This window comes from Nannospalax galili, unplaced genomic scaffold, assembly GCF_000622305.1.
Source record: "Nannospalax galili isolate Female #2095 unplaced genomic scaffold, S.galili_v1.0 scaffold441, whole genome shotgun sequence".
Taxonomy (NCBI): domain Eukaryota; kingdom Metazoa; phylum Chordata; class Mammalia; order Rodentia; family Spalacidae; genus Nannospalax; species Nannospalax galili.
The window spans coordinates 1637147-1656870 of record NW_008348089.1 but is presented as its reverse complement, the minus strand read 5'-3'; the positions used below and the strand labels follow the sequence as shown (position 1 = coordinate 1656870).

Sequence of the window (19724 nt, the reverse complement as noted above, 5' to 3'; positions counted from 1 at the left end):
GATGCTCATGATCCCTGGGAACTAATCGACCTAGGAGGGCAAGGAGCAAAAAGTGTCCTTTGAATCCCTCTGACCCAATTAGTATAGATCTCAAAGTATGTCTGTTAAACATCCAAGAAGGTTAGTTCCACCATACTTTTAGAATATCTAGAAACATGAAAAAAAAATTAGTGGCTTTTTAGTATCCAAAGAAAAAGAAGATATTACTAGTAAATATAAAATTTTACTTTTCTTGTGATTTTAAAAAAGAATTTTATCTGTTTGTATGTATGTAGATTTATTCCAAAGTGGTTTGAAAGGAGTAAAAAGATCATGTTACTTTTAATCCACCAGCTCCAATGTCTGTAAATTTAAGTTATGACGTAAGAGACAGTTAATTATCATGTTGTCATCTGTGAAGTTGTCTCCTGTATGTGGGGTGATTTTTATCATTTTCAGGAGAAATAATGGAACCAACACTGGATTGTATTTAGATCCTTTCCATGTCCTCACTCCCTGCCCAATTGCATGTACATATATATGCATATGTATATGCCTCTAGTCTAATTTGTGTCCCTAAATGTCCTTTGGTGTGGGTCCACTTGGGGGCTGATTAGCTTACCAAGAGTTACACCCTTAAGAGAGACTGACTTCCCCTTCCCAGCAGCCATCAGTCCTTCAGATAGGGTTGTGGTTTCTTAACCCACTTCCCCATGTCTGTGCTGGGATTTTTGTTTGGCTTGAGTTTACATGGTACTTGTGCATGCTGTTCCCATTGCTTTGAGTTTATATTAATAACTGACCAGCTGTCTGGAAAACTGTTTCCTTGTGTCCTTCCATCACCTCTCGCTCTTACAATCTTTCCGCCCCCTCTACTACAATGATCTGAGCCACTGTAGGCAGAAGTTTGATATATGTGTTCGAATCAGAGATAATCACTGTGCCGTCTCTTATTCTCTTCACGCTGTCCAGTTGTGATTCTCTGTGTTAATCGCTATCTGCTGCATAAGGAAGCTTCTGTGGTAAGAGCTGAGTTATATATTAATCTACGGGTATACAATAATCATTAGGAGTTGCTTTAACAGTATCTATTTAGCACAATAATAGAATTGAGCAGGAAATGGTGTCTCACGCCTCTAATTCCAGCACTTGGGAGGCAGAAGCAGGTGGATCTCTGTGAGATCAAGGCTGGCCTGGTCTCCATAGTGAGTACCAGGCCAGCTGTGGCTACAAGGAGACCCTGTCTCAAAAAGACAAAAAAAAAAAAAAAAAAAATGGAATTGGACTCTTCCCTGTGGTCTATGTTCTGTCTAGCCACAGGTTCCTATGTCAGGTATTGGCGTCATCTTATGAAGTGGACCTTAAATCCAATTAGAAAGTGATTGGTTACTCCCATAGTACCCATGTCACTACTTTACTGAAGTTGTATCTTGCTAGGCAAGTTTTTTAGTAAAGTATGCAATATTCACAACTGGGTAAGGTTAATGATTAATATTCTTTCCTGGTAACATGTTTAGCACCTTCCAGCACTATGAAAGCTATCCATTAGAGATGGGGCTTTGGAGTCAGTACCAGCTTGATTTCTCCTTGCTTTTTCTATGGCTCATTTATGTGGTACCTTCAGCAATAAGGTCTTATTGTCAAGTTCTCATGGGTAACCAAGAGCAGGGGCAATGATCAGTATTATTTGAGGGTCTATGGGACTCCTGGTCAATAGTTCAAAAGAGGGAGTCCATTCCTGGCATTGGGCTTTTTCTTTGTATCTAGGAGGGGCAATGTCTCCCTGTTCTAAGGTAACTCCTTTTAATCTTCTTTTATAATCTGTATGTGTATACTTTAAGAAGTTTCTATAGTGGTAAGTTTCCATGTGGCTTTTCCCAAGGCTTCTTGTGTTAATTGTTCCTCCCCATATTCCCTCCTCTGCCCTGCCCTCCCATTCCCCACCCAAATTAACCCTATTTTCCCCCTTTCCCCCTTTTTATCACTGTGAAATAGGTTTCAAAAGAAATTGTGGAATGCCCATCTAGCTACTCTTCTACCCCCACTTTTGATATTTTGTGTGTATGTGTATTATGTGTGTATACTGTGTGTGTGAGTGTGTGTAAGTGTGTGTGCGAGCGCGAGCCTGTGTGTGAGTGTGTGTGCTTCTTGTGTTAATTGTTCCTCCCCATATTCCCTCCTCTGCCCTGCCCTCCCATTCCCCACCCAAATTAACCCTATTTTCCCCCTTTCCCCCTTTTTATCACTGTGAAATAGGTTTCAAAAGAAATTGTGGAATGCCCATCTAGCTACTCTTCTACCCCCACTTTTGATATTTTGTGTGTATGTGTATTATGTGTGTATACTGTGTGTGTGTGTGTGTGTGTGTGTGTACGTACACAGGCCATGGTACACATGATGAGATCAGATGACACCTTGGGTATCAGTCCTCACCTTCTACCTTGTTTGAGATGAAGTCTCTTGCTCTCTGCTGTGTATACCAGGCCACCTGGTCCAGCTTCCAAGGAGTCTCCTTTCTCTGCCTTCTATCCCATTGTAGGAATGCTGGGATTTTTTTTTTAAGGAAGCAGCAGGAGTGTTTATTTCCTCCTGGAGGTCTGGCAGGCTGGGGAAACAGAGGGTAGGCAAAGGCACTAGGGTGTGTTGGCCTGCCACAGCCTGGAGTTTATTTGGCTGCCTGGGTGGTAACAGTGAATAAGTGTATGCCAGGGTATGCAGGGACAGGAGTGATCCTCTCAGAACTGAGACAGGGCCCTTGGGACATGGAAGCAACTCAGTGCTAGGTTTGGGCACAGGTACAGGAAACTGGGTAATAGAGAGGGTGTGGGATGGGTGTGATGGGATGAGGTGACCTTTGGGCGGAGCACACTAGTGTATTTTAGAGCTAGGGGTAGCTCAAGGTATGGCAAGCTGGGGCATGTTGGGTCCTGGCTGCTTACTGGGAAGCTGGTGCGAGGGCTGGGAAAAGAAAGACTTATGGGGAGAAGATGTAACCATAAAAACACATGCTACTTTTTTGTGGGTTCTAGGGATTTGAACTCAGGGATTATGCATGAACAAAGAGTGTTTTACCCTCTGAATCACCTCCCTGGGCCTTCTAGGTTCCCTTTGCTCTTTTATCACTCTTAGAGCTTAGGAACCACAAATTTAGTCTGAGGCAAAATTATTAAATCTATTCGAATATTTATTTTCTAAAGATCCTTGATTATAATCCTATCATTTATTTCCTTGATATATTTAAATTTTAGAAGTTGATATTTAAGATATTTACCTAAACAGGGCACTTTTAGATTTTATTTATTTAAAAAAAATTTTATTTTATGTATATGTGTGTTTTGCCTGCATGTGTATGTAAGTGCACCCATGTCGTGCAATACTCATGGAGGCCAGAAGAGGGCAAGGATTGCCTGGAACTGGAGTTATAGATGGTTCTTAGATGCCATGTGGGTGCTGAGAATCAAACCTGGGTCCTCTGCAAGGAAGCCAGTGCTCTTAACTGCTGAGCCATCTCTCTAGATCCAGATTTTATTTTTTTGTTTTGTTTGAATGTTTTGCTTGCATCCATGTATGTGTACCACATGAATGCCTAGTGCCAACAGAGGCCAGAAGAGGGCATAGGATCCCTGTGAACTGGAGTTACAGATAATTGTGAGCCACCAAGTAAGTTCTGGGAACAGAACCTGGGTCCTCTGCAAGAGCAACAAGTATTCTTAACCACTGAGCCATCGTCTCTCCAGCCCCTCAAGCAGAGTATTTCTGCAAACTTGATTAGGGAGCCCATTTCTGATTAATGTCCTATTTTCCATTTATTTTCTACATTATATAGTGAATTTTCTACTTAAAGGAATACCTTGGTAGAAGGAAGTTACACCTGTTGGTGGTGGAATAGATTAGTACAGCTATGCCTTCAAGTTACTAGCATTTGTAGAATATTAATAAATTATTAGCTTAATATAGACTTTCCTTTATCATAGGGAAGTCTTTATCATAGCCCCTCAAACTTAGTTCTTCTGAATATGCAAGACATTTTGTTAACTCGAAATTTGACTGTTTCTTTAGTTGGGCAGGGCTAATGTCTAATAGAGTTTAGTTGCAGTGTTTCACGTTGGCAGTAGATGGTGCTTTACAACAATGTTAAACTATAGAATAGTATTAACGTATTACCGTATGCTATCCTGTATTGCAATAAATTACATTGTGGTCCTTATTGAAAGTTATTTTATTTAGGAATTCAAATATTAAAATATTACTCTACAGATCAACATGGAAAATTGTAAATTTAACATAATATTTTGTTACCATTAGGCATAGTTAAATAGTAATACCTGTCATTTTAAATCTGACTGGTCTATTAAGCTTTCTTAGATGTTTACAAGATAGCTTTGGCCTTAATTTTCCACTCTAAATAAGATAGTTAATAAAAATTGCTTTCAGTGTCATTTGTACATTTAGGAATATTAATTCAACCTTGAAGAATGTCTCATTTTAAAAGTTATGAGAGCCAGGCATAGCAAGTTCTAGGCCAGCTAGAGCTAACACAGTGAGATCCTGTCTTAAAAACAAATAAACAATAGCAAAATAAAACAAAACAAAGCAAAATCCAAAAACTCTAAGAGTTAAGAAGTGAATAAATGTTTTGCAGTTTTTAATTTAATGCTTATTTTATCTGTGGGTTGATTTTTTTTTAATCCATAGGTTGACAGTACAATTTTAATGTTGCAAGTGAAAAAGGTTTTCATTTATATATGGCTTAGAAGATTTGCCCCTTTAAATATCTTGTCTTCACTATAAAATTATATATTATATATTCTTACTATTTATACATGTATTTTTATTATTTATACAACTGCTCTTGTACCCTTTATATAGACATTGTGTATCATGACCTCACTTCTTAATAGCAGTTTTCAGCAAAGCCAGCACAGACTTTGGACTGGTGAGAGGTTGCTTTTGCCATGTCTTGTGCCAGATGTGGGCCACTTGTATTCCTAGCCCTCGTACAGGTGGCTGCACAGGCTCCACACTGCGGTCTTACTTGGAGCCCTGAACTTGATGCCTGTGACCAGAATTAAGTACTGTTTCATCTGCACAGAGACAGAAGTCAGACTCCAGGGAAATGGTGTTCTTTGGGGGCTCACTAAAGAGTGAAAGAGTTAGAGAAGTGTTTTCAACCCTAGACTGGCCATGACAGAGAACAGGGCCCGTTTGCAGACCTTGGACCTGTTAGCCTTGCTCTTTCCCCGTCCCTAACCTTGTTCTCACCCTTCTTCCCTGTCCATTTGGACCAAGGGGACACCTCATGCTTCAGTCATGATGCAGGCACCATCAGGGGTTAATCGTTCTCCTGCAGTTTCCTGATTTTCAGGAACAGACACAGTCTTGGCTTCTTGAAGAAGGCTTTTGCTTGTCAAGGGTCAAGTACTGTGAAGAGCTTTACCAAAATCACCTTATTTTCTTTCTTTACTTTTAATTAAATGTTTGAGAATTTCATACTTCAGCATTGTCTTTACATTATTTCCATCCCTCCCAGTCCCCCACCAAATCCTCCTGTGTCCCCCTACTCCCTCTCAATTTCTTGTCTTGATTATTATTGTTACATATGTGGACATTTATAAATATACATATCTGTATACATAAATGCACTGAGTCCATTAAATGGTGTTTGTGTGTATCTGTGTTTAGGGTTGTCCGTTTGGGATTAGATCACCCCTCTGAGACTAGTCCCTGGAGCAAAACTTCTTTTGAAACAAATAGTATGATGCTCTTGTTCAGTGAGTGGTTGACAACATTTCTCATGTGAGGCTTCATGCAATGTCCCTTTTATAACTGAGTGAGTACATTATTTAATAAACTGGGTCTCTACTTTTTACACCAGTTATCCAGTTTCCTTTTTTAAAATCTGAAAGGGAAAACACTAATGTGATACCCAGTTGGAGAATTTACATTATGTAGTATGTTAAAGTTGTGTTCTGATTATATGTATTATATGTATTTTTAAAGTACATTTTATTCATCTATATTTAAGGTATGTAACATATGACAGACACATATGTAGTTAAATAGCTACTATAGTGAAACCATCTCACATATTTACCCATCCTTCACTCTGCGTCAAAAGCAACTGTAACCTACTCATAACCAGGACACTCCTCAGTACAGTACACCTTCATTGGTTGCATCTCTCATGTTTTAAGTTAGCTCTTTAGACTTGTTAATCTTATGGCTTGGCCACTTTGTGTGTTTTGATGTACATCTCCCCATCATTTTGCAGTATGGACTTCAGCAAGATCTAAGTGCTTTCAGGTTCAGCTTTTGTTATCTTTTCACTGCAGTTAATATTTTTCTCTGTATTGTTAAGTTTAAAATATAGTTGACTATTACAAAAGAAATATTATCTGGAAGTTACATATTTTCCAATCTAAATTTATGCATAAGAAAATAGTCACTATATTAGGTGTAAATGGAGGTTTGCAGTTTATAGACTTAATACATGCAAATCAGGTGGCCTAGATTGCATATTTTAGTGTGATTATTTGTCGATAATGATGTCTTTGCTAGGTAATGTATTCATTGTATTTTCACTGTATATGAAATAGTATGAGCAAATTGAGGCTGGATTATACCATGTAGCATGTAGTAGCCCACAGTAGCGACTGCCCACATGTTTATACTTCTGCTTGGGCTCTGTGTAATTCATCACACTTTTAACAATTGATTTAACTGTGAATTTAATCTTTATCAGATTCATGAGATATTTGACTGTCAAGAATGTATGAAGAAATTTATTTCAGCTAATCAGCTAAAACGTCATATGATCACCCACTCAGGTAAATTATATACTTTTTCACATATATCGAAATAATTGTGAAAGAATTATGATCTCTTTTTCAGGAAACAAAAGGAGTAATCAGAATCCCTGGCTGTAAGTCGTATGATTTTGGACAAATTCTTAATTCTGTAGACTTCAGTTTGCTTCTAAAGCAAAGGAGGTTTGCCGTCAAGATATACAAGGTGTTCAAAATCACATTTATTAATTTGTGACCTTGGTTTCTATAAATGGCACCATGGTGCCTACCTTTCAAAAGAGCTGCATAGGTTAAATGAGATCATTAAATACTGAGCTGGCACAGTGTCTGGGATTCAGTAGAAATTCAGCAATCTTAGTTTTTATGTTTCCAGATGCTTTACCATTCTAACTTATAAAAGGATAAACTTATTAAAGAAAAAAGATACTGCCTTGAAAAAAATTTCTTAAGGCTAGCCGTAAGTACATTTAAATAAGTTTGAGTAATAGGCTTGTTTTACGTATAAAGACATTAATATGGTTGTAATTTGAGGACATTGAAGTAAATGTTTTTGAACTTTCATGTTGTTGAGAGGTAGATATAAGTGTTTTAGTAACTTCAAGCTAGTGATCCAAACCTGTTAGCTTTCAGGTATGCTTTGTATAGTACTTTTTAAGTTTAGTTGTTTATATTACATGGTTATACATGAGTATGGATGTTACGTACCTGTCAAAACATTTGATTCCTGCTAACTGGAAGGCCTTCCTATAAGGGACCTCCCTAGCTAGCAGGAGGTAGCTCTGACTATAAAGAGCCTGCCTGGCTAGCAGGACATGGCCCTGCCTACATGGGGCCTCCCTAGCCATAGGAAATGACTGCCTACATGGGGCCTGCCTGGCCATAGGAAATGACTGCCTACTCGGGGCCTGCCCGGCCATAGGAAATGACTCCCTACATGAGGCCTGCTTGGCCATAGGAAGGGGCTCTGTCTACATGGGGCCTGCCTGGTCATAGGAAATGACTGCCTACATAGGGCCTGCCTGGCCATAGGAAATGTCTCTGCCTACATGGGGCCTGCCTGACCATAGGAAGTGGCTCTGCCTTTATGGGGCCTACCCGACCATAGGAAATGACTCTACCTACATGGGGCCTGCCTGACCATAGGAAATGACTCTGCTTACATGGGGCCTTCCTGGCCATAGGAAGTGGCTCTGCCTACATGGAGCCTGTCCAACCATAGGAAGTGGCTCTGCCTACATACATAGGGACTGCCTGGCCATGGGAAATGACTACCTACATGGGGCCTGCCTGGCCATGGGAAATGACTCTGCCTACATGGGGCTGCCTGGCCATAGGAAGTGGCTCTGCCTACATAGGGCCTGCCCAGTACTCTGTCATTACTTATATCACTGTCAAATCTTAGTATAGAGATTGTAAACTTGATTTAAGTTCAATCATATCAGCTTATTGTTTTATTTTCATATAGAAATAGGATTTCTACTGTGACTTCATACTTTTTTATATCAAAGGTACTTTTAATTTTCAAAATATATCTAGAGGAATAAGCATTTCACATTTGTTTGTGAATACTCACAGATCTAACTTGTGGACTATGTAGAAGTTTTTTTTTTTAAACCTGCTTGACTATGTTTTAATTTGTTTATACATAATAATTAATTTCAGGTAAAGATGTTTCCCTGTTTATCCTTTACCTTTATATAGATATGAGATTGTCTCCACTCATTTTTCACAGAGAAACGGCCCTATAATTGTGAGATCTGTAATAAGTCTTTCAAGAGACTCGACCAAGTGGGTGCCCACAAAGTGATACACAGTGAAGATAAACCTTATAAATGCAAGCTTTGTGGAAAGGGATTTGCTCACAGAAATGTTTACAGGAACCACAAGAAGGTAAAAGAAAACATTAATTTTTAAATTTACTAATTTGCCGATAGGATTCTAGTTGTTTGTCTTTTAAACAAGTGTTTATGTTTCTTAGTCTTGCTGCATGTAATGGTACAGTAGCTGGAGAAGATCTTGCTTCTAGTTTGTAAACATGTACTTAGCTGCTTTGTGTCTCCTCTGACTTCCATTCTCTGTGGAAATTGTTCTCTCAGCCAAAGTGTCACTGCATGATTAAGTCAATTAAACAGCTCTCAGCTATTAAATCTACCTCAAGGATGCTGGGGTCACATTAATGGTTGTTTTTGCTCTCTTCTTCTTTCCTTGCTCTTTGATACCCCTAATCATGCTGCCTTCTCTTCATCTCTGGGGTCTTCTACTGTATTCTGCCAGATCTGCCAGTTTCAGTTTTTCTGAATGCTTCTTTAGATGTTGTGTTAGCTTCCCACAGCTGTCAGTACCTAAGATTGTCTACTGTTTCTTAAAAAGGTTTCAGTACATGGTTGTCTGGATTTCTTGATTTTGCTCTCCAAGTGAGGCAGAGCCTCATGGTGGGGAGTACATGATAGGGAGAAAATAGCATAGTGGCCAGGAAGCCAAAAAGGGCAGGGGAAGAATCAAGTTCCAAAATACCCATTAAAGGCCATTCCCCTCAGTGACTTGACTTCTTCCGCTAGCCCTCACCTCCTGAATGTTCCATTACCTCCCAATAAGCACTATCATCAAGTACCAAGCTTTCAACACTGAGTCTTTCAAGGGACACCTAAGATCCCAACAATACCAGTCACCACCACTACCTTCGTGAGAATGTCCTAGATGTTTTGGGCCTTTTCTGTGCTTTTTCTCCCTGACCAATGCCCACTGCATCCATAGCTCCATGCCATCAATGCTAGCAAATCCAGGTAATTTATTTTCTTGAAGCATTTGCCAGTGTGTCTGTCATGCCCCAGAGTGACTTTTTTATTCTTTGTCCCAGTTAGCTTCTCTTTTGGAGTGTCTTGTTTCTGTAAATGACAGAAGTATATAGTTATCCAAGTCTTCCTTCAGTCTAGGATTCTTTATAAAATTTGAAGCCAACTTGTAAGTTTTTACTTCTGTGTTGTCTCATTACTTTTGCAACCGTGTCTTTTTACTTTTTGTGAAATTCGACGGATTTAACTAGGGCCTTGCCTCTCTTTGCCATGTGCCCCGCCTGTGCTACCCACCCCCATGCCTTCCTTAACTATTCCAGTGTGCTGACAAATTATCTTTCCTCTTGGTCACATTCATACTCATCTAATTATGTGTCCTGGTACCTAACACTTCTCACTACAATCCATGCCACCAACCAAAAGCATAACCAACCCAAAGCATAATTCTATTCTCTTACTCTATGAGATGTGGATTTCCAACGCTATGTGCTTTACAGTGCAAGCATCTCCTGTCAGAGTTCTCCAGTGACTGTGCCTCCAGCTGACCTCTTAAGTCTCCGCATTAAGCACATCAGAAAGAATTTGATACTTGATTTCTTATATTTTTATTAAAATGCTTTCTCTCTCTCTCTCTCTCCCTGTAAGTGTGATGTGCGTGAGTGCATGTGCATGTGAAGGTGCATGTGTGAGGTCAGAGGACAATTTTAGGGGTTGGTTCTCCTATCATAGGTTCCAGGGATCCAGCTCAACTTGTCAGTCTTGCACAACAAGCACCATTACTTTCTGGGCCCTCTTGCCAGCTGGTACTTGTCTTTATTCTACATGCCCTCTTTAACTCCCTCTTTCTCTTCAGTGTGTAATCTCTTACTTTCTTCTGTGGAGATTTGTTTATGTTTCTTGGACTGTGACTTACCTCTAGTTCTTGTAGAAAATATTAGGTTTAATCTTATCTGCTTTTTCTTTAAAAAATAATGAATGTTCAAATTCAGAAAATATGTCCAAAGCTATTCAACATCATAAAATTTTAAGTAAAAACAACCATGTGGGAAATATCTGCTCATTGATTTTAGTAGATATATTTTGACATATTTTTAAAACAATATTATTTTTTTTTTCACTTATGATTTTTTATAGGGATTGTAGTGACTTAATTATTTATGGAGATTTTTCAGAAACAGCTATCTCTTTTGAAAGCATTACAAACTATGATACCAGTTTTAGCTTCTGTCCAAGAAGAAAAAAGAAAGGTAGATTTACCAAAAATTAAGCAAGGTTGATTGATAGTGTCTCACATTGCTTCAGCCTGAGTTCTTGCTCTGCCCCGTGTTTCAGTCCAGCACTGTGTTCAGGGCAGGATTGCACTCCTTGCTCCTTTGGAATTACATGACTATAAAAAAAGTATCTTGGCAAGTTTCCTGTTCAGTCTCTGGAACCCACTTAATCCTTTCTTTGATGAAACTGATCTACCCACATGTATGAGTTTTTCACAGTTTGGCTTATATTATATGCCATATGGGAGTTTGGCAGAGGCTCTTTGCACCATCTCTCATGCTTTTCAGTCATAAATCATATGAAAGTAATAATGATGTCTTAGGGAGGACCAAAACTATGATGGCTGTAATTTCCAAGTAGAAAGCACGTTCAATCCTTCTGCCACAGACAAATATGTTTCATACTGTGTTATGATCCTAGTTGTATGTTTAGTATGGTTAAGTAAAAATACCTGAAGTATCTTCTAGAATCATATAAAAAGAGAATCAATATTTTGTTCCATTATTATTCATTAGTGGTTAGTTAGGAAACTACAAAAAAAGGATGTGCCAAGAAAAAACAAAACAAAACAAAGTATTACGAGTCAGTCTGATCTTGGTCATGTAGCCTGCCCAAGGGCTCTTTTGAGTAAATAAAATATTCTTTTAGCCTTTTGAGTATACAATCTAGGCATTTAATTCTAATTAATTTGTCCTATTTCAGATCAATTCTTTTCTTTAAATATGTAAATTGGCTTAAAACTCGAATGTTATTATTCACTGATGATAGTGGTGTATAATGACATTTTGGAATAGTTTTATCACCTTACCAGTTCTATAGGCTCAGAAGCTCAAAACTGGTTTTTCTGTTTGCTCATCCTTTCTAACACTCATTTGGTCAGATTTAGAATTGGACTTAAGATCTGACTAAAATAAGCTGGGTCTAATTAGATTTTGATTATTTAAATCATAATTGGTCAGTTATTTCAGAACTACCAGAGACAGAAAATGGTCAATTAATCATCTTCCTCCATTTTTTTTTTCTTTCAAATTTATTGCAAAACAGAATTTGGAGAAGGTGCAAGGTATCTCCCTCCTCTAGGATGGATGTCTAGAGGGACCTAACAGTCTTGTTTTGAAGAGCTGGTATGTTTGCTTGATGACTGAAGTGAGTTCACAGGGGCTTAAAAAGCCCTGCGGAGGTCATTAGGCACTCCCCAGGGACAGGTGTGTGTCTGTTCAAATGAATGTCCTCCTTTTATGGTTCTTTATGTAGTCTTCCAGGGATAGAAGGAACTGTGGAGACATATGGAAATCTAGTCACAGCTTCTCCTGGAAAGATTCTGTTGGGCCCTTACAGTAATGCTTCAGTTGTTGTTAAACTCTGAGCAATGAACAGGTTCTGAGTCTTAAATCCAATTTACAAGGTCATGAACAGACATTACAAGGTAGAACTAAAGGCGTTAAGTTTGAGTCATTTAATGAAATATGCGTTTATGCATGTAATGTATTTATTATATTTATTTACTTGTGTGTGTGTGTGTGTGTGTGTGTGTGTGTGTGTGTGTGTTGGAGTGCATGTACCCTAGCATGCATGTGGAGGTCAGAGAATAACTTGCTGGAGTCTGTTCTTTCCTTCCACCATGTGGGTCCCAGAGATCAAACTCAGGACGTCAGGCTTGGCAGCAAGTGCTTTTGCCTGCTGAACAATCTTGCCCAGTTTAATGGGTTTGAAATAAGAAGTATATCTTTAGTCATGGTCCAATCATTTGAAAGACACTGTAGCTTAAAACTTTGGTGAGACTTTTGGACCCTAAAGAAAAATATAGGGCTGTCTCTAAAAGATTATGAATTAGTTTCTCAAACCAGAATACATGGTTTTAGTTTAACACGAGTGAAAAAATGTATTAGGAAGGTGGTAAGGTAGAAAATAAAAGACAGCCACTGAATAAAAATGTCATGGCTGCTCTTTCTTTGCTTTTCAGTCAAGTAGCATTTCTTCAGGCATGCTCTAGATAGTTGTTGTTCATTTGGTGTTATGTTTTACAGCACTACCTGTCTAGTGCTCTGGGAGGGTGGTGACTGCAGTTTGATGTTCATTGTTATCAGTTGTGAGTGACATTCACTGCTGGGAGGCACACGTAGCATCCGATACCCTCCGCCCAAGGTCCTTACCATAACCTGAGAAAAGAATTCTCCAAACCCACGTTGAGGACTCTTAATGAATTTATTGGACTTGCTAACTGAGCTTGGGGTGTGGGTTTACTTACAGAAGAGTGAGTGCACCCCCATTGACAGCTGTGTTCGAAAGTCCACACCTAAACATAAATCTCATGGTTCCCGACCTCCACACAAAATGGCGAGAGACCAGCCTTGTGGTTTTCCCAGCTTTTATACCCATAGCCCCTCCCCTGGCAAGCAGCTGTGGTCAACTGATTGGCTGGAAGAGGGAAGGAGAGTGACTCCTTTGCACAGGGTGGGAAGGAGGTGATTCCATGGCTCCTCATCACAGGGTCAGAGGAATGTCCAGGTCACATCAGTGCTAGGCAGGATTTCCATTTGATAGTGTCTAGCAGGTGCTGGTCCTTATCCAGAGCTCATTTATCACTGGCAGATCCCTACCCTGTTAAAACTACTATTGTTCTTAAGTTGGTGATGAGATAATAATGTGCATTTTAATTAATATTTTTATTATTGAGGCACATCTGACAAATTTGTGCATGTTTTCAGTGTACCATGTGATCTTTTGTTACATGTACGCATTGTGAAATGATTCTCACAATCAAGGCAATCAATATATCTATTACCTGAAATAATACTCTTTTTCCTGTTAGATGGTTTAGTGAGAACATTTAAAACCTATTCATTTGATTTTAAGTGTTCTCATTACAAAAAAAGTCAAAGTATATGAGGTGATAATATATTAGCTAACCGTAGTACATACATGTGTCAGAACATAATTTGTACAATATACACATATGTAATTTTTATCAAAGAAAGTAAAAGCTTAAAAATCTATACTTTTAGCAGTTTTAAACATACATTACAACACTACAGTCACTGTTTGATAATATTCACTTCTAGAATTTATCTTTCCTACCCAGATCTGTTTAGTCTCAGCAGCAGCATCCTGTCACCCATCCCGCTCTTTCCCGCTACTCCTAGCCACAGCACTGTCAGCCACACACTTTCTGCTTTCTGAGCCTGACCTTTTTGGATTCCACATATGTGATCACATCGTATTTCACTTTCTTTCCCTGGCTTATTTCATTAACGATAATGTCCTAATTTTCCAGGCCCTTTCCTTGCACTGGGATAAATACTTGGCTTGTGTCCCATTGTTGTGTCGGTGACGTCCTTTTATTCTTGGACCTTAGTGAAGAAACTCTTTCTCTTCTTTCCTCACTTGACCAGTCTGATCGTGTGTCTGTCCTAACTTTCCTACAACCACAAGGGAGAAATGCTGGAAAACAGACACATTTCCTAATTTTGTAACTGAATTAAAAATATTTGTGGTCACTTTTTTCCTTTGAATAGACATGCGAATAGTCTCTCAAATCGTGCATGAATAAAGAATGCACAGTAGTTATTTGTATTTATACGGCTTAGGTTGTCATCATCCTCACCTGCCACCCGCCCCTCCCACCACATGCTGGTCTTTTCCTAGTCCATATCCTTCTGCATTTTCCCCAGCAAATTATTTAAAACAAATTGTTAATTATTGACATATATCACTATATTATCATATTTGAAGACCTGTGATTCTAACAACGAGAGTAAATTTTGTTGAATGAGTTAAGTACAATCTTACCCTTCATGTAAAACTTTTTGTATATTTTAGTGGTATATTTGTAAAATTTGATTACATAAAATTGGCAATGAGTGGCAGACATTTATTTCACATTATTCTAGAGGCTGGATGGTTCATGATCAAGGATGGGTAGATCTGCTAAGTCTAGTGAGGGTCCACATCCTAGTCTGCAGATTACTCTCTCTTTGTGGTTCCACATGGCAAAAGACAGACTGACATCGCATCTCTAAGGGGGTCTTCTTTGAATGACTCTCACTCCATCCATGGATCCTTGACTTTATGATCTAGTTACTTTGTAAAAAGACCTTACCTTTTAATTTTGTCACTTTAGAGTAAGAATTTCTGCCTAGGAATTCTAGAGAGATACAATCATAACTGACAGTGGTGAAAATTGGTGATTTGACAGCAGTGTAGGGGTCACATCAGTACTTCCTAGTTCCGATGACTATTGGGATGGGAAAGAGGAAATGAGATGCTAGTCAGTCACCTGGGGTTGAGAATTTGCAAAGAGTTAGGGAAGATGTGGTTTCCAGGTGAAATGTTCTGCCATATAGGGCACCTTCTTCCTCCCTAGTAAAGTGTTTAGCAGCATTCACAGTCCACACTGATGTCTGTATAAACAGGAATCCTTTGAGTATAGCTTAGACAAATGCACAGTTTCAACTGCCCATGTGGGAGATGAGTATGCTTTAAATTAAATAGTATCATAATATCTGTGTATCATTTAGGAACTTAGTTATTTTCCTTAACGTATGAATTCAGAGTTTTCATTTTGATTCCTGTAAAGCCATTTACGTGGTTCATTTTCCTCTGCAGTCACTAAATTAATTGTAGTGATCAATCTATTTCATATATTAAAAGCAAGTCTAGTCATAATGAGGACGTCCTTTCTGTATTTTTTTTTTTACTTTTATTTTGCCTGACATTCTACCAAGCTTGAGTGCTTACAACTCCTATTAGAAGAAGACTGAATGAAAGAAGACTGGGAAGAATCTGCCACAGACAGAGACAGTGAAACTTGCATAATGAACAGAGTAACTTTAGTATGAGGAAAGGAGTTGTATCAATGTGAATCCTTGACAGAGAAAGAAATGCATTTTAAGTGGTGTCAGCAATCTTTAGTGAGTAGGTCATAGCATTTTAAGGAGCGAATTAAAGGAAAATTAATGTTTCTGAAGCAGGGCTACTTTTCTTTCTTATATATCAACATAAGAATACCAGATGTACTTGTCTTGTCTCTATGAGTAAATATCTGACAAGAAGCAACTTAAGGAAAGAAAGATTTATTTTGGCTCATGGTTTGAAAGGCACAGTCCATCATGGTGTGGGAAGGCTTGGCAGAGTTCATGGTCATGACAGTGTATGGCTAGGACTCTTCACATCTTCGCAGGACTCTTCACATCCCCACAGACCAAGAGGCAGAGGCCAGACGTGGAGCAGGACCAGATTATAAAACCTCCTCACTCACTTACCCAGCCACTGACCCCCAGTGACCTACTTCCTTCAGGGAAGCTCCACCTCCTAAGGATTCCACAACCTCCCCAAAGTGCATCATCAACTGAGGACCAAGCATTCAAACACAAGGCTATGGAGGACATTTCACATTCATTAAAGATTATTGATTGATTTTATGTGTATGTGGTATGTGCCTAAGTACCATGTGCATGCTGATACCTGGGGAGGCTTGCAAAGGGTATCAGATTTTCTGGAACTGGTGTTTCAGGCAGTTATGAATCACCATGTGGGTGCTGGGAACCGAACTCAGGTCCTCTGCATGAGCAAGACATACTCTTTAACTGCGGAGCCATCCTTCCAGCCCCCATATTTTACATTCAAACCATAACACCATAAAATGCCATAGTGAAAGTCAGAAATAAACAAATGCAGCATTTTTAGTAGTCTTTGAACCTAGTATCTTATCTTGAATATTCTATATTTGCAATATAAACTCTGATATTTTAACTATAGTTAATACCTGTATTACCCTGAAAATTAGATTCATTTTTATGAGGGTTCACTGATAATTGTTTATTGATATTGTTGGGTCTTCAGATGCTTGACATGGTAGCAAATAGTCATGCATGCACATATGTGCACACATGCACACCTCCTGTACATTCACACACTTACACCACACATACACGTACACTCATACATACACATACACATACCTGAACATTCACACACACACACACACACACTCTCTAACATACACACTGTCATATATACTCATAAAGACTCATATACACACATACACATTCATACACAGGCACATATTTTGATATTTATCTTTCTGTCTCTACCTCTCTATTTTTGCCTGACTAAATATTCACCAAATGTTGGAATGCTATCATTTTAGTATGTGTAAAAATTGTAAGGATTTGCATTATATAAGCTATTATTGCCTGTTCAAGAACAGGCATTAACAGTTAAAAGAGTGTTTGGGCTGGGTTAGGCCTGAGATTGGTCCATTGTTACATGCCCATTTTTAATTTAGGAATCTACACTTGTAGATGGCACATAAATATTAATGAAAAAATTACCCATTTATTTAGCCACTCTGCCACTAGAGAAGCTCATATAATTATTATGAGTTATGGCATATAAGTTATTACAATTAATCCTATCTTTATGCAGACAGTTCTTTTCTTCAGTGACTGTGGTCATTGTGAGAACTCCATGTTCATGAGTGCAGGCTACCTATGTCTAGAATCTGCCCAGTTCTGTAAATGGAATGATTGCGACTTCCGTGTATCTTGCTTCGTTGTGGAAGAGACCACACCTGTTCTGTATGAATCTATATTAGTAATAAATGGTGACAGTTGTAAAGAGACAACAATCTTCAGTTAGCAGTCAAGGCAGTCAGTGTAGAGGGTTACGTGTTTATTAGAGACATCCTTAAGTGGAGATATGAAATTCTGCTTCTTGGCAGTGTTGTAGATGAGTTTCCTCAGCAGAATCTGATTGCTGCTTTTCAAGGCTGCGTCTTAAAGTACACCATTGTTCCTTTTCTAAGTCCTTCTCAGGGTATGGTTATGGCTGCAAGGACTCGGCACTAGGCTCTGAGGGTATGTTGAAATGGAATTGGGACCTTCAGGCATTGGAGATGGTAGGCTTGACTATGCAGGGCTCCGATGTTCTGTAGGAACATCACCAAGTGTACACTTCACTGTGTGCAGTGAGCTGTTCCTCTATTGAACTTAAACTGAATTCATCAATGAGTCTTTAGTTTCAGTGTACTTTTTTTCTGAGTAGGAGGCCTTTTAAATAAACCAGTTGTAAATCTGACTGTAAGAATTTAATCTGTAGACCTTGCAAACAGCGAGGTAACACATAGTGCTGTACCTTCAGCTTTGAGTGGCTCTCCCGTACAGTACATGCTCAGGTTTTCAAGCTTTGGTTTCCAGTAACAAACTCTTTTCTTTCTTTCTCTTAAGTTTATCTTAAATTATTTTTTCTAGTTTTAGGATAGTTTTCTTGTGCCCAAAGGTAAAACATCATTAGCAGTAAATACTGTTATTATGGGGCAGCTGAGACTATTGAAAGTCAAAAGAATGAACCTGGTAAAAATTTTTATGTAACTGTAAAGTTAAAATTTGACCTGTATGGCTAGGATTATACAAATTTTGTATTTACTGTGCATTATGCTAGCCATCTGAGACATTTTTGTGGGTGCTACAAATAGTGTAACACATGCCTTGTACATTTTCTACAACACAGTTCTCAGACTTTGTTCATAGGAAGAGTAGGTATCTAAAAAGGTACTTCATGCTAATTGTCCATAAGCTACTTCCTCTGTTACACTGGCAGACATTGGGGACATCAGCAGCTTGGCCCTGGAGAAGGAATGCTCTGTAGTTCAAGGATCATCTGGTTAGTAAGCCAGTGACAGTTTGGCACTTGTTAGTGATTAAAAACTTGGTGATAAGACACCTTTTAAAAAGCTTAATTTCAGGGCTGAAGAAATGGCTCATCAGTAAGAGCACTGACTGCTCTTACACAGGACCCAGGTTCGATTCCCAGCACCCACATGGCAGATAACAACCATCTGTAATTCCAGTTCTGGAGGATCCAACGTCTTCTTCTGACCTTCACAGGCATTGCACAACATGGGTGTATTTACATATCTGCAGACAATACACTTGTACACAGGAAAAAAAAAGCTTATCTTCATCTGGCTCTTGTAAAATGTATCATGGCATGAAAACTTTATAACATGTGAGGATTGTACAGTCTTCTCTCTTACCTGAGATAGCCAAATAGGGTCTTCCTCTCAGTTGAGCAGATGGGTTCCTTGCTGATGTTTCCACGGCTCATAACATCTCACTCAGATGGTCATGTTGGAATATTTTCAAAATTAATTAATTAATTTTTATTTTATGTGTATGAGTGTTCTACTTGTGTGTATATAAGTGCACCATCTGCATGCATTGCCCATGAAGGTCAGGACAATGGATCCCCTGGAACTGGAGTTATGGATGGTTGTTAGCTGCCCTGTGGGTGCTGGGAGCTAAATCCAAGTCCTCTGTAAGAGCAGCCAGAGATGCTCTTAACTGCTGAGCCATCTCTCCAGCCCCCTGGAATATTTTTAAATTAAACTATTTATTTACCTGGCTTTCTACTGCAATAGCTTGAGCCCCTCCATTTTGTATAAGACATCTTGGTGAGATGTTCCAGTTGATACCCTGGCCCAGCGCTAGAAGCTCCAAGAAGGGCTGAGAAACACATCCATATAATCCTGGGAGGCTCTAGTTGACGCTTATCTGGCTTTTTTGATTGCTTATCTGGCTTCTGTAACTGCTTGCTCGCCCATCTACAGGAACAAACATGTGTCTGCTTGTCTTTGAGCAAATCTTGTACCAAGGAATTTATCTTTTACACTTTACTTTTAAAATTCCCATCCCCACCCAGTCACTGCTACATCCTCTAAATTGGTTCAGAGAGTGCAGTCACTGGCCAGCTAAATAGATTTGGCCGATTCAGAACTTCTTGAGATGGAGTGGTCTTTTCCCAGTGGTCTCAAACTTCGTAACATTACTGCTAGCTTACTGTTTAAAAAATGTTATTGAAGGCCAGTCATGAATTT

At 38.9% G+C, this 19724-nt stretch overlaps 1 protein-coding gene across 13 annotated transcripts in view; it reads left to right on the top strand.

The window, feature by feature from the left end:
* The window catches only part of Prdm5 (PR/SET domain 5), a 198093-nt gene that overhangs the window by 96046 nt on the left and 82323 nt on the right, over positions 1-19724 (top strand). For all 13 annotated transcript variants that reach the window (XM_017801001.2, XM_029569076.1, XM_029569074.1 and 10 more), the window contains 2 exons: positions 6722-6806; positions 8518-8675. In XM_017801001.2, the coding sequence (XP_017656490.1) occupies positions 6722-6806; positions 8518-8675 (243 nt within the window). The remainder of the gene's footprint in view (positions 1-6721; positions 6807-8517; positions 8676-19724) is intronic.